We start from the raw sequence: 17,568 nt of genomic DNA, 5'->3' as shown, positions 1-17,568 counted from the left end.
TGCCTGGAAGCAAAAAGCCGTATTTATCGCTTCCCAGTGAGGAAGTAATCTCTGCGTTCTAAATCTGGATTCTGGACAAGGATGGCACGCAAGGACACCCTGGGATTGAACACCTATGTCTACTTCCCCTTGCCCACCTCCAAAGCCTTGGGATGAGAAGACCACAGAGTGCGGCAGCATGAAACTTTCTCTTTACCCAGTAAGATGGACAAATTCCAAAAATACCAAGTCTCCACTTAAGGCTTCCTGCCCCTCTGCCCCGCCCCCTCCCCTTCTGTCCTTCCCTCTGTGCCTCTGCCCTGCCCCCTCTCCTTCTGCCCCTCCCCTTGCACCAGTAGAGAGGCCAGAATGTGCTGATTACAGGATAGGCCCTGGCAAACAGCTGATTGTCCCAGGGGCTCAGGGCCTCTGAAGGACCAGGAGAGAGGGCCCACATCTTCTGTCCCTACATCTGGGTCACCCCACAGTAGACTGTGTTTTTCAGTCATTATATTAGCTGGCTAATGAGAGGGCTGTGACCATCTATCCACTGCACTGTATCCTATCTCAGGGTGTATTGAGGAGTTGAAAAGAAAAATCATCCCTGAGGTGGAGACAAATTGCTGCCTGCTTCACCTTTCCCGGTCAGCATGGGCCAGGCAGCCCCCCTGTCAGGGACGCCCAGAGACAGCGAGGACCCGAGGCCCCTAGAGCACGTGGCCATCAGCTGATTGCTGGGCCCACTGCCCAGGTTCCAACTGAGCAGACCTGTGGTGCGCCCTGGGGACATGCATGTGACCTGACACCCCGGACAACGTTCACATGCATGGCTTTCGGTACACACGCCGAGAAACATTAGCTTGTACATTAGGTGCTTTGACTTTCACCAACGCACTGGATACAAATCACAAACTTAAAAGTCAAATTACATTTAAAATTCATTTCCAAATCCTGTGACGTGTTACCAGATGAAGTGAAGAACAGTTCTACGACAAGGCCATAAATTACTGGATTTCCAGTAATCTTAAGTTTCTCAAAGTGGAGCAAAATTATAGTTGCAAAGGTTGTATTTAAAAAAAAAAAAATTAGGGCAGCCCCTGTGGCTCAGCAGTTTAGTGTTGTCTTCAGTCCAGGGCGCGATCCTGGAGACCCTGGATTGAGTCCCACATCGAGCTCCCTGCATGGAGCTTGCTCCTCCCTCTGGCTGTGTCTCTGCCTCTCTCTCTCTCTCTCTCTCTCTCTCTCTCTCTGTGTCTCTCATGAATAAATAAATAAAATCTTTAAAAATAAAAAATAAATTATATGCATGAGAGGCCTGGATGGCTCAGTTGGTTGAGCATCCAACTCAATTTTGGTTCAGGTCATGATGTCCTGGGTAGTGAGTGGGAGCCCAGAGCCCTAGTCTTAAAGGTTCTCTCCCTCTGCCCCTCCTCTCACTAGTGCTCTCTCTCTCTCTCCCAAATAAATAAATCTTAAAAAAATTATACACACCAAGAGTGAACCCTAAAGCACACTATGGACATTGAGTGATAATGATAAGTCAGTGTAACCTTGTCAACTATAACAAATGCACGACTCTGCTGGGGGATGGTGATAGTGGGGGAGACATTGGCTGGGGGGCAGGCATGTCTGAGAAATCTCTACCTTTTGCTCAATTTTGCCGTGAACCTAGAAGTGTCCTGAAAAATAAAGTCTGCTAAAAACCAGCAAAAAATTATATACAAACTGTCAACAACACATTTTGCTTCACTTGAGACTATGAATTTTTCATTTATTTATAATTATTGTGTACTTACCAAGAAATGCAGAGAAGTTTATCATAAATCCAAAAATCCCACTCTCTGGAGGTGTTGTTCCCGTATCACTAATAAAAAGAAATTTCAAATTATTAAAAAGGACTTCTGTTCAGCCCTCTGTGGGAGGGATGTGACTGGCAGGTTTCATAGAATGTTTCTTCCAGGGGGTCAGCCACTTTGAATTCCAAAGACTTAGTCTGATTTTGCTAAGGTATTTCTATTTTGGCTCTGAAAAATCTAAAACTTATTATTCTACCACAAGAGATTACATTTAATTTTCTCCCATTGTAAAAGGCTAGGAAATATTTAAAGTAAATGGTAGTGGTGTTTCTAAAATGACCAAGCCTAATAAACTTGATATATGTTCATTCTCAGCAAGAAGTGAATGTGACTATCTTGGGGGGGAAACGTCTAAAATCAATTTTGAAAAATCTACCATTTGGATTTTAAATACACATAAGCACATCATTTAAATTTTTTGAATAATTTGATTTATACATAAGAGTTTATGCTGCTGAAAATAGAATGGTGGGAAGCTGAGCAATATTTTTGAGGCCTATTAGAACTTTATGGAAGCAACAGGGTATCAAGGATATATTAATTGTGATAAAGTATTTTAACAAAAAGTAGTTTCTATAAGACATCTTTCTGGTGTAGTCAATTAAATGAGTTGGAAAGTAGTATTTAAAGTGTTGTTTTCTATTCATTCACGTGGAGGTTTACATTTTTACATCATCTCTCTGCTCCCAAAAGGCAACAGTTTAAAACTGATGGCCAAAGAGTTCCCTATATGAAACAATTCTTCAAGCCCATCTTGAGTATTTCTCCATTTTAAAACAGCTCCGAATTCAAGTATTGAAAAACTGATCACGTTGAAAAGGCGCACTTCAAATTATCTAAGGAATTCCACAAGAAGCCCATGTGTGTAGAAGGCAGCAGGAGTCTAAGTTTTGTGCACACTTAATATTTGAAGAGTATAAAGAAGTTAATACGCCCCCTTACAATACACACTTCTATTACTATTTCAGTATCAGTGGCACCTACTCCTGCAGGAATCTGGAGGGTTGAGAATACATTGCCATGTTTCCTACAAATAACCATTGTGCTCCCACAAAGGAAATGCTGAAGGGAGAAAGGCTGCATTACATGCAGGATGTCCCTCTGGGCATGACGTAGAAAGGGTACAGGCTGGAACCAGCATCAGAAAAAGGCAGAGACAGTTTATACCCTTGGGTGGCACTTTTGCCCGAAGATTAAATCTCACATAGAAATTAAACCTTCTGTTCTTGGCCTCAGGATATAAAAAGGCAGCTTTCAATGGAGTCACGGAAGAGTATGCATGATCACAGGCCTGACGGTAACCAGCCACATGCCAGGGAGATTGTTTGCTTATTTCCATAAAAAGGAAGGAAATGGAAGCAAGAGGATATTTATGGAGATAGGAAGGTAGTTACGGGGAAGAAGGTGCCCTGGCAGGAGATCAGTCGAGCAGACCCTGGAACTATCTGCCCATGGATAGCAAACCAAGGCACAGGTCAAGGGCCCACATGTATGGCCCCCATGACATCAGATCTGTGATCTGAAAGCTCTGAATTTCAGGGTGGTACTTTATTCTTGTTTATCTGTACATTTAAAACCATACGGGGCACCTGGGTAGCTCAGCTGGAAAAGTGTCTGCCTTTGGCTCAGGTCATGATCTTGGGGTCCTGCGTTGGACCCCCACCCCCACTCCCTGCTCAACAGGGAATCTCCTAGTCTCCCTCTCCCTCTGCCCCTCCCCCTGCTCATGCTCTCTCTGTCTCTCTCTCTCAAATACATAAAATCTTAAAACATAATAATAAAAAATAAAATAAATACAAAACCATACAGGAGAATCAAAAGGTCTTGGTAAATAGCCATTCGTGTGTACTTGTGGAATGAATGAATGAATATCAGTACTAGTGATTAAAAAAAACCTATTAAATATCACTTATTGAGTATTTACTATGTACCAGGCACTGTTAGGTATTTACCATACATCATTTCATTTTACCTTCACAACCTTGTGGTGAGTCTTATTTCAGCCCCAGTTTACTGAAGGAAGAAAGTGGTGCTAGGGAGGTTCTAATTTGTTCATGGTCACAGAGTTATTAAGGAGAGGAATCTACATTCCAGTTATTAAACAAAACACACCCAAACTAGAGTTGCTTATGCCAAGCCCCAAGTCACCAAACTGAGACTTAGAGTTTCACTCTCCTGGAAATAGCATCTTTAACCAGTCATTCAGGAATCACCTGATCAGCATCAGATACATTGTCTGCTGATGACACCCCTGCCTTTCCCTGTAGGGAAAGTGACCTTGCCATAATCAATTGGCTTTTTGCCTAGTATAACTTCCTTGTTCCTGCTCCCTTCTGCCTATACTAGTCTTCTATTTTGTGTAGCTCTTCAGAGCTCCTCCCTAGCTGCTAGACTGGATGCTGTATAACTCATGAATCCATGAATAAAGCCCCTAAGACCTTTTTAAAAAATATTTATTTATTTGAGAAAGAGAGAGATAGTGAGAGAGAGCATGAGTAGGAAGAAGGAGAGGGAGAAGCAGACTCCCCTGGGACCTGAGATCATGACCTGAGCCACAGGCCGATGTTTAACCGACTGAGCCACACAGGTGCCTCAGTAAGATCCATAAAATTGTACTCAGTTAAATTTGTTGTTAATACAATCCAGATATCTGGCAAGGAACGAAGCAGTTAGAATGACTCGGGGTGATGGTAGAGAATGAACACTGATGTGCTGCTAAATGTTTAACAGCTAGCTCGGGAGAGAGCCCAATGTGTAGCATAGGCCAATTTCCATGGTGTAAATGCTCCAAAATGACATCAAAAATCAAGCTGCCAAAATGTAGATCGCTGAACATTGAATTGGGCAGAAATGTACACATTTGGCTCTCAGGAGCTCATATCAGCTGGCTCTAGCACACTGTGGGGATGAACCATGATGGTAATAGAAAGAGATCATCATGCCTTTCTTGGATACCAGGAAAGTGTAAACCAGGCAAGACCTCATAACTCCTCAAATGCTATAACTGAACTCTAAAACATTCTTGACACATATTTACTACCATAATAAATATGATTTTCATTCAGGATTACTGAGTCTACACCTACCATCAGTGCACGAGTACCAACGGGCTTACGTTCCTACACTTGGCACTACGACATAAGCAGTGACCATACTACAAAATTGGGGAAAATATTATTGCACTGCATTCATAACCAGTTGTTTGATTAAATGCAACCATATTTAAAAATTTTTTTATTCAGCTCCACAAATACCATGAAATTTATTGACTCATCAGTAAAATATTTAAGAGATAGCTACCATGTGTTAAAAACAATCTGAGTCACACATTACCCAATATATCTGGTAAGAATGGTCAGTTTGTGATTTATTTCCAGTAAGTGATTTATTTCCATTAATGGTACCTAACTACATATGGTGAAATTTTGCTCAAGAATATTTCACGAAAATTTTCCAAGCAGCAAATGAAAATGTGACACTTCTAAGAACTTTTAAGAATAAAAGCAAAATTAAACTACTTGAGGCTACCCCAAAATAAAAAAGCATTTGCACAGCAAAGGAAACCATCAATAAATAACAAGGCAACCTACTAAATAGAAGATATTTGATATATATATATATATATATAGGATATATCCCATAAGGGATTAATATTCCAAAATATATAAACAGCTTATATACAACTCTGCGCCAAAAAATAATAATCATCTGGTTAAAAATGGGCAGAGGACCTGAATAGACACTTTTCCAAAGACGACATACAAATGGCCAACAGATACATGAAAAGATGTTCAACGTCACTGATCATCAGGGAAATGCAAATCAAAACCATGAGATACCACCTTACACCTGTCAGAACGACTAGAATTAAAAAGACAAGAAATAACAAGTTGTTGGTGAGGATGTGGAAGAGGGGACCCTCATGTACTATAGGTGGAAATAAAATTGGTACAGCCACTGTACCATACTAACAGTATGGAGGTTCCTTTAAAAATTAAAAACAGATTTGCCATATAATCCAGTAATTCCACTACTTGGTATTGACCCAAAGAAAGTGAAAACCTAATTTGAAAAAATATATGCACCTTTATATTTATTGCAGCATTATTTACAATAGCCAAAATATGGGAGCAGCCCAAGTATCTACTGATCGATGAATGGATACACACGATCACACACACACACACACACACACACACATACACACAATGGACTATTACTCAGCCATAAAAAAGAACGAGGTCTTGCTATCTGCAATAACACAGATGGACCTAGAAGGTATAATGCTAAGTGAAATAAATAAGACAGAAAAATACAAATACCATATTTGTATTTCATCCATATGCAGAATCTAAGAAGCAAAGCAAATGAACAACAAATAAAAAGACAAACAAACAAAAAAGACTCTTAAATACAGAGAACAAACTAGTGGTTGCCAGAGGGGAGGTGTGTTGGGGGGGGGGAATGAGTGAGATAGATTCAGAGTACACTTATTTTGATGAGCACTAAATAATGTACAGAATTGCTGAATCATTATATCGTACACCTGAAACTACTATGACACTGTGTTATTTATACTTCAATGAAAAAAAAAAAAAAAGAATAGTACAGGGCCACTGGGTGGCTCAGAGAGGTTGAGCATCCACCTTTGGCTCAGGGCATGATCCCAGGGTCCTGGGATCGAATCTCGCATCAGGCTTCTCGCAGAGAGCCTGCTTCTCTCTCTGCCTGTGTCTCTGCCTCTCTCACTCTGTGTCTTTCATGAATAAATAAATAAAATCTTTAAAAAAAAGAATAGTAGTGGTTACCCATTATCATCAATAAAAATGAAAGACTCTTTTACCTTAACATATTTTTAAGTCTCTCAGTCTCTGAACTAATGTCACATCATTAATAAATACCACAGCGCATCTGCCTGATATTAGAATCCAGATGAGCGTAACACCAACAGGGTACCAACAGGGTACCAGGGTTTATTTTTATTTTTATTTTTATTTTTCTAAGCTCAAACTAAATCATCTCACTGTGCAAAGGCAGAGGCAGTAGTATTTGGTTGGCATAGCTACACTTGGGTGCTGACTCAGGAAACTGGAAGAATGAGTAAGAGGAGAAACCAAGTGCCTCCCGATGGTGCAGCGGTGCAGCATCATCTCCCCAGCCAACTCTCACCACGTGATTCTGTACCATGTGGTTCTCGCCCTGCCCCCTTCCAGCTATCTCCTCACCAGCCTCCTGGTGAACGACACACTTTCTGGAAACTGCAACAGAGATAGAAAGTAGTTGTTCATTTGCATACAGCCTAGAAGCTATGGAGGCTTTGTGCATGGACAGTAGTTTCTAGGGTAGGGTTGTGTCTAGGGAATCAGCTTATGACTACATTTCCTGTATTTGCATGTCTGCAAATTCAGTTCACCGTGGAAAATTCCAAGTTGTCTAACCTCCTTCTCCAAACTAATTTATGATTTTACACCAGTGTATGATCACCTGATGCTCAAAAAGGATTGAAAACAATGCAAGGAAGACCTACGTGATAATATAAGCTTGGTGGAATACTGTTCTCAAAATCTCTGGATATAAGTAATTCTGTCATTCCGAAGCCTGGAGTCATGGTTTATGGGGAAGAAGAGAACTGACAAGCTGACGATATGCAAAATTATCTGCTTACCCAGACTGAGGCCTATTAGATTGCCCTAAAATTCTAGGACCATTGCTTGGAAAAATTAATTAGGACTTAGGACCTGAAGACTCTGAATGCAGCAATAAAAGGAGACCACTACTTCCTTTATCTTCACAATATTTAAACAGAATATGTGAAGGGAAGAAGTATGATAATAAAAAATCATTACATTTTATTAGATACTTTTAATTATTATGGCTAACTTTTTAGCAGCTTCATTTGCTGATTATTCTGGAGTGGGAGGCACCACCTAGCCATTTCAACCATTTTTAACTTAAACAGAATTTTCTACTCATAAATGCAAACAAGTCACTCTTTTCTCACCCCACCCACATGCAAATTTCCCCCCTTTCTATGAGTCCAAGTTTCCTTTTTGTTCACCAAAAAAAAATAATAATAATAATGAGGCTGCGGGGGAGAGGGAGAGAGAGAATTTTAAGCAGGCTCCACATCTGGCAGGGAGCCCGATGCTGAGCTAGGTCCCACAACCCCAATATCATGATCTGAGCCAAAATCAAGAGTCAGACACTTCACTGACTGAGCCATCCAGGCGCCCCCTCTCCCAAGTTTTTAAAAATTGTTAAGTATCTCCTAAGTGTGGGGAGCTGTGCCAGGTGATAGGGATACGAAGATGAAGAGACATCTCACTAACCTTCAAAAAGTTTAACATCCAACACAAAATTCAAGGATTTGTTGATTCAATACCTTGTTACTGATTGCCTTCAACCTAATGGGTGGATTCTGTGGCGTGGTGACCATAGGGACACAACAGGGAAGGCCACTCCTCTGTGGAACTTATGAACTGCAGAGAACCATCCAAGGGGTCCAGGGGGTCCAGGGTGCTGAATCCCATGAAGACAGGACCCAGGGGGGTGAGGTGCCCCCCGAGACTGGCCCTCAGGGAAGGGCAGCTGAAGAGTGAAGGGGAGGGAGGGGAATGTTCGGGCCAGACACTCATGGGCCAAGGAACAGCAGAGGCCAAGGCCTCGCAGGGGGACGGTGTGGGAGGTACAGCAAGGAAGGGTGGCTTGAGAGGAGCAGGAAAGGGCGACGGGGATGGGGCTTGGGCAGCCCGGGGGCAGGCCTGAAGGGCTGAGCTCAGGGATGGGCCACATCGCTGGGGGTACTTTTACAGGGTGTTGACTAGAAGAGACTGTGGAGAGGCGGCCTGGACCAATGAGACCCAGAGGAAGCCACATCATTTTAGTTTGTCAGGAAGTGATGGTGCTCAGGCCGTGTGGGAACGGAGCTGGAGGTGATCAGAGGTCAGATCTGGGGAGTTTCCTGACAGGGGTCTCTAGAATCCATCCCTGCTTCACTACAGCTGCTAACAAAAGAAATTTTAAAATTTAACATTTCCTTGGCACTCTCGCATCTTACTTGGCCTTCACAACTTCATAAGGCAAGTACTTATCATCTCCATCTTGAAGGGGAGGAAATTGCATCTTAATAAAGTAATCTGCTCAAGGTCATGGATAGGACATGGGAAAGGCGACCCGGGCAGTGGGAGCTGTCTGATTTCAATGGACACAACTTAGGAACTTGGCCCTGCGGTGCTCTCTTACATTTCTTTTTGTGAAAACATCATTTTCATGTGAGTTTATAGTCCTGTTTAACTATAGCCAGGTTCCCAGCAGCCATTCCTTCTGGAGCCTTTAGGAAGATGTCTTGGGCAGGCCCTGCCTACAACGTGGGGAACCGATGGCCTGAAATGCACTGACTGTCATGTAAGGAAGACTGTTCAGTAGAGCACTTTTTTTTTTTAAGTCGAAATTGAGTCCTTATTTTTAAAATTGCCAGCCTTGGACCAGTCAGACTTTTGAGCAAAACTCTACTGCCTTTTTAGAAGTAGGAATAACAGGGACACCTGGTGGCTCAGTGGTGGAGCATCTGCCTTCAACTCAGGGCATGCTCCCGGGGTCCTGGAATTGAGTCCCACATCTGGCTCCCCGCAGGTAGCCTACTTCTCCCTCTGCCTCTGCCTATTCCTGCCCCTCCTCCTGCTTGTGCTCTTTCTCTCTCTGTGTCAAAATAAATTAACAAAATTTTCAAAAACAAGAAAGTTTCTTATGGTTTCCTTCTCTCCTTTTTTTCTTTTCCCCCCTCCCCGTATTTTCATCTGTTTTCTTTCTCAGATGCCACGTATGAGTGAGATCATGTGGTATATTTGCCTTATTTCACTTAGTATAATACACGCTAGCTCTATCGATGTTGTTGCAAAAGGCAAGATTTCATTCTCCTGGATGGTTGAGTGATATTCTGTTGTGTGTCCACACTACATCATCCTTATCCATTCATCAGTCAATAGGCAGTTGGGCTCCCTCCATAGTATGGTTACTGTTCACAATGCAGCTATAAATATCTGGATTGCACTGTTGTGGTTGAAATGGAAGCAAATGTCACCACTGCCTGAAATGCAATGTAGTCAGTAATCAAAAAAGTTGGTTAGGCAGAAGTCATCAAAAATTATGTAGATACAGGGATCCCTGGGTGGCGCAGCGGTTTGGCGCCTGCCTTTGGCCCAGGGCGCGATCCTGGAGACCCAGGATCGAATCCCACATCAGGCTCCCGGTGCATGGAGCCTGCTTCTCCCTCTGCCTGTGTCTCTGCCTCTCTCTCTCTCTCTGTGACTATCATAAAAAAAAAAAAATTATGTAGATACAAAAAAAAATGTGTACACATACACACCACCAGCAAATAAATGTACGCACATTCGTTTGCTTATCTGTTGACATAGGCCAAAGACATTATGTAAGTCCCAGCCCGTTGTGTCTCCCTGACATCTACTCTGAACTATCTCATTTCTAGTTTTGGGTTCTTTAAAGTGGAAGGAAATCTTAAAGCAATTTGAGTGCAAAATCCTTCTAGTTTTTACACTTGTCATAAACACTACTAAATAGACTGTAGTTTTTTTCTGAACGTCTCTTTTGAATCTTCCCAAAGCATTCAACAGAGTTTTCTTAAAAATTACAATTTTTTTTTGTATTTACAGATCAACAGTTTATGTACAGTGAGTTAAATCACATAATTACAATAAAAAATACAACTGGCATAAATTCTTTTGGGAACAAAGACAGATGGCATTGGTGAAACATACAAAGATAGAGGTGAGAGAAGACGGAATGCAGCCCAGAGAGCGGCCAGTGCTGGGAGAAGCTTTCAGAGACCACCGGCTTAAGGGTATTTTTCAGAGAATGAGGTTACCAATTAACCCAGCAAATTAACTGAGGTTGGTTAAGAAAACTTTTACCGGACAGCCCGGATGGCTCAGCAGTTTAGCGCGGCCTTCAGCCCAGGACATGATCCTGGAGACCCAGGATCGAGTCCCATATCAGGCTCCCTGCATGGAGCCTGCTTCTCCCTCTGCCTGTGTCTCGGCCTCTCTGTGTGTGTGTCTGTTATGACTAAATAAATAAAAATCTTTAAAAGGGGAAGAAAAAAAAAAGAAAACTTTTGCTATAGGGAATAGAGCATGCAACTCCTGATCTTGGGGGGTTGTGTGTTCAAGCCCTATATTGGATGGAGAGAGTACTTAAAAAATAAAACTAAGAAAACTTCTTCTATCATCACAAAAAAACCAATGACTTATAAAATTAGCCCTTAAACAAATGTCCTTTCCTATTTAATACTAGCATCTATCCAGTCTCTAGACCAAGGTGGACTAGACCCTTGATAATACAAACAGCAAATGCTTACAGAGAACTTGCATTCTTGGACCAGAGTGTTAATGAATTCTAAGTGAGTTCACACGTTAATTCATGAGGGAGGTGCTATTACCACTAACCAAAAGAAAAGCAGAGCGATGTAACCTGTCCAAGGTCTGAGAGCTGGGGCACGCAGCGGAGCTGGAGTCTAACCAGAGTTGCCTGCTCCAGAGTTGTTCCTTTAGACCCTGTGGTGGGTAATCAGAGGCTATAAATATTCAACAGTGTAAGTCAAACTGGCTACACAGCGAGGTTGCTAATCTTGTGAAACGTGGAGAATTTCATGAAGTCGACAGAAGTGGTATTGGAGAAAAGGCTGGACCAGCCGCCCAAGTTAGTGGACAGGGAGCGCCAGCAGAGCCGGGTGCGGCCGGAGAAAAGTTGTCAAGATTAACTGCACAGGTGTGACTAGCGCAGGCCTGTCCCGCACAATCATCTCAGCACTCAACCCATATTGACACAGCATCTGGCACCATCACAAACACAAGGGATGCAGCACGGAACAGACCCTCAGTCTCTACCCTCACGAAACTTACATTTTGTGTGAGAAATAGACAATGATCAAGATCAATATCTTTACACACAGGTTAAGAATGGTCAGGGGAAAAAGTGAAGTCATTTCTGCAAAAATGAGCCTCTTCATATCTCCCTTCAAAAGACAACTGTGAAATCAAGGACTTTACACTACACAATCAAAAAACTGTGTTGAGAGAAAGATATACCCTTCCCTTAAAAAATCCACACCTGAAAAAAAAATCCACACCTGAAAAAAAAATCCACACCTGAATTATTTTAAGATTTTTGTTTATCATATAAAAATTTTTATCTTTTCCTTTTGTTTTGTTCATTACAAGATGGGTTCATTATAATGAATATTGTTCATTGTTAGAACTAGCACCTAACTGGGATGATAACCTATGTTTTGTGATTGTTAACCAAGTAAAAGATAAAATAACTTCCCTAATTTTTAGTTTCATTTTTGGAATTAAAGATCCAACCTCTTTTACTTTGTTTATGACGCCAATTTGGTCTTCGTTTTAAGGTCTTAACTCTAGGTGACCCGGTTTTCTGCCACCAACCACTCAGCAGGTTTGTGGTCAAGAGGAGGAACAACAGGAGTGGCCGACGACCACAATCTACCCAGCAAACCGTACTTACACAGAAAATTGAGTCTAGGTCAATAAAAGCAACCAGGATGCAGAACTGACAAAACCTTAAAAATAAAGGGCCACAGAATAAACGGGAAGCACAAGACACAGGCCAAAAAAGAAGATGTAAGAGAGAGTGGCTGATCAGCTGGAAGCAGTTGATAAGTACAACTGATTCAAGATAGCTTGAGAGATTCCGTCACAGAGGGAACGTTAGAAACTATAACAAATTAAGGATAATTGTGCTCAAGAATGTGGGTGTGGCCTTGTAAACAGTTACACTAATCCTCTGAGTTTGACTTTTACTTGTTTTGACATCCTTGCATTAGTGGCTTTGTAATGCAGAAACATTGCACTATGCTATTCCAGCTTGTTTAGTGGCTGTTTGAATCTCATGTTTCTAATTTAACTTTTGATAGGAAACCAGTCTGCATGGCTAAGAATATATACATACAATAAGGCATCCAGGCTCGGAAATGTTGCCTTTGGGAGGGACTGGGTAAAAGGCACATCGGCCCTTTCTGCATTATTGTTTTATTCCTATATGTAAATCCACAATTATCTCAAAATAAAAAAACTAATTTTAAAAAGTATAGCATACGGCACAAAGTCTTATTCCTACCCTCTTGTCCATCTGCTAAAGCCCTGTTGACCATGAGCTCCTTCCTCGGTCATACGCAAACCACTTTTATTCATTTCCTTACAAGCAAAGACAGGAATACACTATTACTCCCTGTACCTTTCACCTCCACGTCATTCCCCCCACTAACGGTAGCATGTTTTGTTCTGCATCTTGCTCTTTTCCATTTAACAACATTTTGGAGAATTTTCCATACTGATGTGTTAATTTTAAAAGTATTCTATGTATAGAGAGCTTTCCTTTGACCTATTCTTTGGATAAACCACATTTATTTAGCCAGTCCTCTTTGATGGAAATCTGCATTGCTTCCAGCCTATTGTTATTAAAAGCAATGCTATAAGTAACCTTGCAGGTATATTTTTGTCATTTTGATAGATGCCAAAATCCCTCCATAGAGACTGAATCTATTTACAGTCCCACCAGGAACATATGAAAGCCTGTTTCCCCAATAGTCCCACCATAAAGTGTGTTATCAAACATTTACGTTCCTGCCAATCCATCAATGAGGTTTTTTAAAATATTTTATTTATTTAATCAAGAGAGACACAGAGAAAGGGAGAGGGAGAAGCAGGCTCTCTGTGGGGAGCCCGATGTGGTACTCCATCCCAGGACCCCGGGATCATGACCGAGCCAAAGGCAGACGCTCAACCACTGAGCCACCCAGGGGTCCCAGCATCAATGAGTTTTAATTTGAATTTTCATTTCATTCATGAAGTTGAGCATCTTTCTACGTATAAGAACTCTTTGCCCATTTCTCCAATGTGCTACAGAGCAACAACGTTATAAGAAGATAATGTGATGAGGAAGCGGAATTTGAATGTTACATTGGAAAGATGTCCTCCCAGGATTAGTTATTTAAAATGCAATGACATAAATAAATAAATAAATAAATAAATAAATAAATAAATAAAATGACTCTTAATGGAAGTGTTCAACACTGTTGGGGTGCCTGGGTGGCTCAGTCGGCTAAGAGGCTCTTACTTTTGGCTCAAGTCACAGTCTCAGGGTCATAGGACTGAGCACCTCAGAGGGCTTTCCACTCAGCAGGGAGCTCCACTCTCTCCCGCTGTCCCTCCCTGCCCCTTGCACACGTGAGCACTTGCTCTCTCTCAAATAAATCTTTAAAAAATAAAGTTTTCAACGTTATTAAAAAATAAATTAAGTGTTTAAAATTAAGAAATGTCAGAATATCAGATTGGCTGAACAATGTCATCACATAAAAAGGGGAGCATCCTGAACACGTTACAGTCACAGATCAATGACCAATGATCTTATGAAGTCCTCCCTAAAGGAATAGCGGCCCAGGCGGATGAAAATATCAAAGATGAATGCCCAAGAAATATAAAATCAACCAATATTGAAAGCCCTCATGAAGGACACCTGGGGGGCTCAGCGGTTGAGTGTCTGCCTTCAGCTCAGGGCATGATCCTGGAGTCCCAGGATCGAGTCCCACATCAGGCTCCCCACAAGGAGCCTGCTTCTCCCTCTGCCTGTGTCTCCGCCTCTCTGTATCTTTCATGAATAAATAAATAAAATCTTAAAAGGAAAAAAAAGAAAGAAAGCCCTCATGAATCTTATATTCTAGTGAAGGAAGACATAATCTGAGGAAATCATATAGTTTCTTAGAAGACGACAGAGCCATGGTAAATGGACTAGATATGGGGAACCGGGGGGGCAAGCATGTACTTTAGCAGGGCAGTAGGGTCCCCAGGGTTTGGAGGGGGTGTAAGGGAGGAAGCCGGCTGCCACCGGGAGGAAGAGCTCTCTGGCAGAGATCATGAGGCAGTAGGCACCCAACAGCTCCCGACACAGAGAGGAGGCCAGTGCCCCGGGAGGGAGGAGGGCGTGAGGTCGGGGGCACTGGGACACACCGCTGGTGGAGACAAGTTATAGGAGGACAAGCTCAACCCTCCTGCCAGCAAGACTCCCATCACTCCCCATCCAAGTCTTGTCTTTGCCGCAATGCCTGGGTTGGGCAGGAGGTGCAGACAGTACCTAATGCTCCAGCTGGACCAGGAGTCATGGGGGGGGGGGAGGGGGTTTGGAGGTGGTAGGAGGGGTGGGGGGACTAGGGGGTATGGGGGGCTGGGGTGCTCATGCCCTAAGAGTCCCCACCATGGGGGCGGGGGCAAGCAGAACATGTGTCCACTGTTTGCAGGCTGCTGGCCCCTGGCGTCCAGGCGACAACTCTGGCCTTTCTCTCCTAGAATCCCTGCTTTTCCAAAGGCCGCCTCGCCTTGTGAAGTTTAACACCAATTCTTAGGACCGCCTGTGATGTGAGCATCTCCCCAGAGGGTTGTCTTGTCAGGTTCACATCTCCATTTCTGAATGTCTTCCATTTTAGGACCACCTTGGGGTGCTCTTCATCACAACTGGTGGGACATCTCCACAAAGACTCGAGCCCTGCTGCTGACCCTCTCCACCCCCTCCCCTGCCAATGACTATCAGGTACTCTCTGATCCTGACCTGGAGATCTGAGACAGACACAGCTACCATTTTCTCAATAAAAAGCATCGTAGGGAGAGAGAGAGTCCTCCGGTTTCCAGGAGCTGGAGGGGATCTGTCAGCTTCAGAATCAAGAGAAGAGAGGCAACGCCAGGCGGGACTGAGATGAGTCTCTGAGAAAGCAAGTCTGGGTTTCTGCAAGGAAGTCTCCTGGGCGCGTGGACACCCCCGGAAGGGGGCCAAACCGGCACCCTGACCTGCTGCCGCACTGCTCTCCTCCTTGCCTCACACTCTAGTCTCCCGTTGCCTCAGCTCCCCTTCCCCTTCCTCGCCCACAAACACTACAGAGCCCTGCTCACAGCGCAGCGGCTGGGCTGCACCCCGAGGAAGCCCTACCGGCTCTGGAGTCCCCAGATGCTATCAAACCCTGGTTGTCACCTACTTTCTCATCTCAGCAACCAGCGCAGGTCGCAGGGCTTGGGCAAGGCTGGAGGGCGCCAGTGCTTCAGGGATGTCCATTGCACCCCCACCCCACCCCACCCCACCCCACCCCACCACGGAGCTGGGAGCCGACTGAAGGGGACCGGGCCGCCGGGGCCCTGATGAAGTGACCCCTCAGGGACGGCAGAAGCTGAAACTCATGAAAAAAGAAGCGGTGTGACGACGACGACGCAAGAGCTGTCAGGAAGCTGCCGCCAATATGAGGGCTCTGACCTGGGGGGCGCGGTCCCCCGAGGGATCTCGGCCGGGCGCCCAGAGACCTGGGGTGACACAGCCTGGGACGGCTGTGGGTGTGAACTCGGCTTCCCCGACCCTGCTGATGACATCGGAGTCACACCGGTGCGAGCTCCACGTCTGCTGGTTCTGTTTCTTGGCAGGACGAGGAAGCCGGCGTCGTCAGGGTCGTCCGGGTCGTCCGGGGTGCTGGCCGTGGAAGCGGGAGGCGCGCGCCGCCCCAGCGCACCCCTGCCTCTGCGGCTCACGAGGGGCGGGCCGCAGCCGTCGGGCCCACGCCCCAGCCCAGCCCGCCCGGGGAGCGCCTCCGGCCGAGGTTCCAGTCGGTCCGAGCCCCTCCGCACGCGCCGGCTCCGGGCTGGCGCTCGGGGTCACGCCAGGACCGCGGGGCTCTGCGCCCCCGCCCCCGCCCCCGCCCCCGCCCGCGCCTCCCGAGCCCAGCCGAGCCCAGCCGAGCCGAGCCGAGCCGAGCCGAGCCGAGCCGTCGCGGCCGCCCCTCTCTCCCCGCCCGCCCGCCTCACCTGATGTACGGGAGGAAGGGGTTCACGTGCCCCGACAGCACCGCGACCACGTAGGAGATGATGAAGGCGGCGGACGACCAGGTCACCAGGAGGAAGGGCACGAAGGCCATTCCCCTCAGGAAGCACAGCATCGCGCGGCCGCCAGGAGGGCGCGGGGCCGGGGGCGGGGGGCGCGGGGGCGCGGGGCCGGGGCGTCCCGGGGAGCCGGGCGGGGAGCGGGGCGGGGCCGCGGGAGCCGCGCACGGGCTGGGCCGCAGACGGCGGCGGGACGCGAGGCTCCGCGACGGCGGCGGGGCCCGGCCCCGGGGGAAGCGCCGAGAGCCCAGCGGGCGCGGAGGCGGGCGGCCGGGGTGGGTGGGGCGCGGGCGGCCCCGGCTTGTTGCGAAACCCGTGAAGTCACAAAGCGGCGGCCCCGCGGGCTCGGAGGCGCGCGGAGACCTCCCCGCGGACGCGACGTGGGGGCGGCGGGGACGCGGCCCGGCTCCTTTCGCTTTTGGTTCGGACTCGGCCGGGGTCGGCGCCGGTTGGGGGAGGTGTGCCCGACGGGGGTGTGCCCGACGGGGGTGTGCCCGAGGGGTGTGCCCGACGCGGTGTGCTCGAGGGGTGTGCCCGACGCGGTGTGCCCGAGGGGTGTGCCCGACGCGGTGTGCCCGAGGGGTGTGCCCGAGGGGATGTGATGATCGAAGCCGCCCCGGCCCTTGCGCAACCCGGGAGAAACCGAAGGCTCCTTGGCTCGGCTCCTCCAGGGCCTCCTCCCCTGGGGCTCTCGGGTTCCGGCCTCCAGCCCCGGGGGCTTCCCTTCCGCGGTCCCCCGCTGCCCGTCGCGGGTGGAGAGTGTGGCCACCGCTTGGCGACATCCACGG

General features: G+C 46.1%; 1 protein-coding gene across 6 annotated transcripts in view; it reads right to left on the bottom strand.

Annotated features, from left to right (window-relative positions):
* The window catches only part of DRAM1 (DNA damage regulated autophagy modulator 1), a 47,575-nt gene extending 30,707 nt beyond the window's left edge, over window positions 1-16,868 (bottom strand). For all 6 annotated transcript variants that reach the window (XM_077846088.1, XM_077846089.1, XM_077846090.1 and 3 more), the window contains exons 1-2: window positions 16,706-16,868; window positions 1,776-1,843 (exon numbers count right to left, since the gene is read on the bottom strand). In XM_077846088.1, coding sequence (XP_077702214.1) covers window positions 1,776-1,843; window positions 16,706-16,836 — 199 coding nt within the window. In that variant the 5' untranslated portion in view covers window positions 16,837-16,868. The remainder of the gene's footprint in view (window positions 1-1,775; window positions 1,844-16,705) is intronic.
* Window positions 16,869-17,568: the final 700 nt, after the last annotated feature.

Source organism: Canis aureus, chromosome 13 (genome assembly GCF_053574225.1).
Source record: "Canis aureus isolate CA01 chromosome 13, VMU_Caureus_v.1.0, whole genome shotgun sequence".
Lineage (NCBI taxonomy): Eukaryota > Metazoa > Chordata > Mammalia > Carnivora > Canidae > Canis > Canis aureus.
Note: the sequence above shows the minus strand (reverse complement) of the source record. Positions and strands in the feature narration are given on the sequence as shown.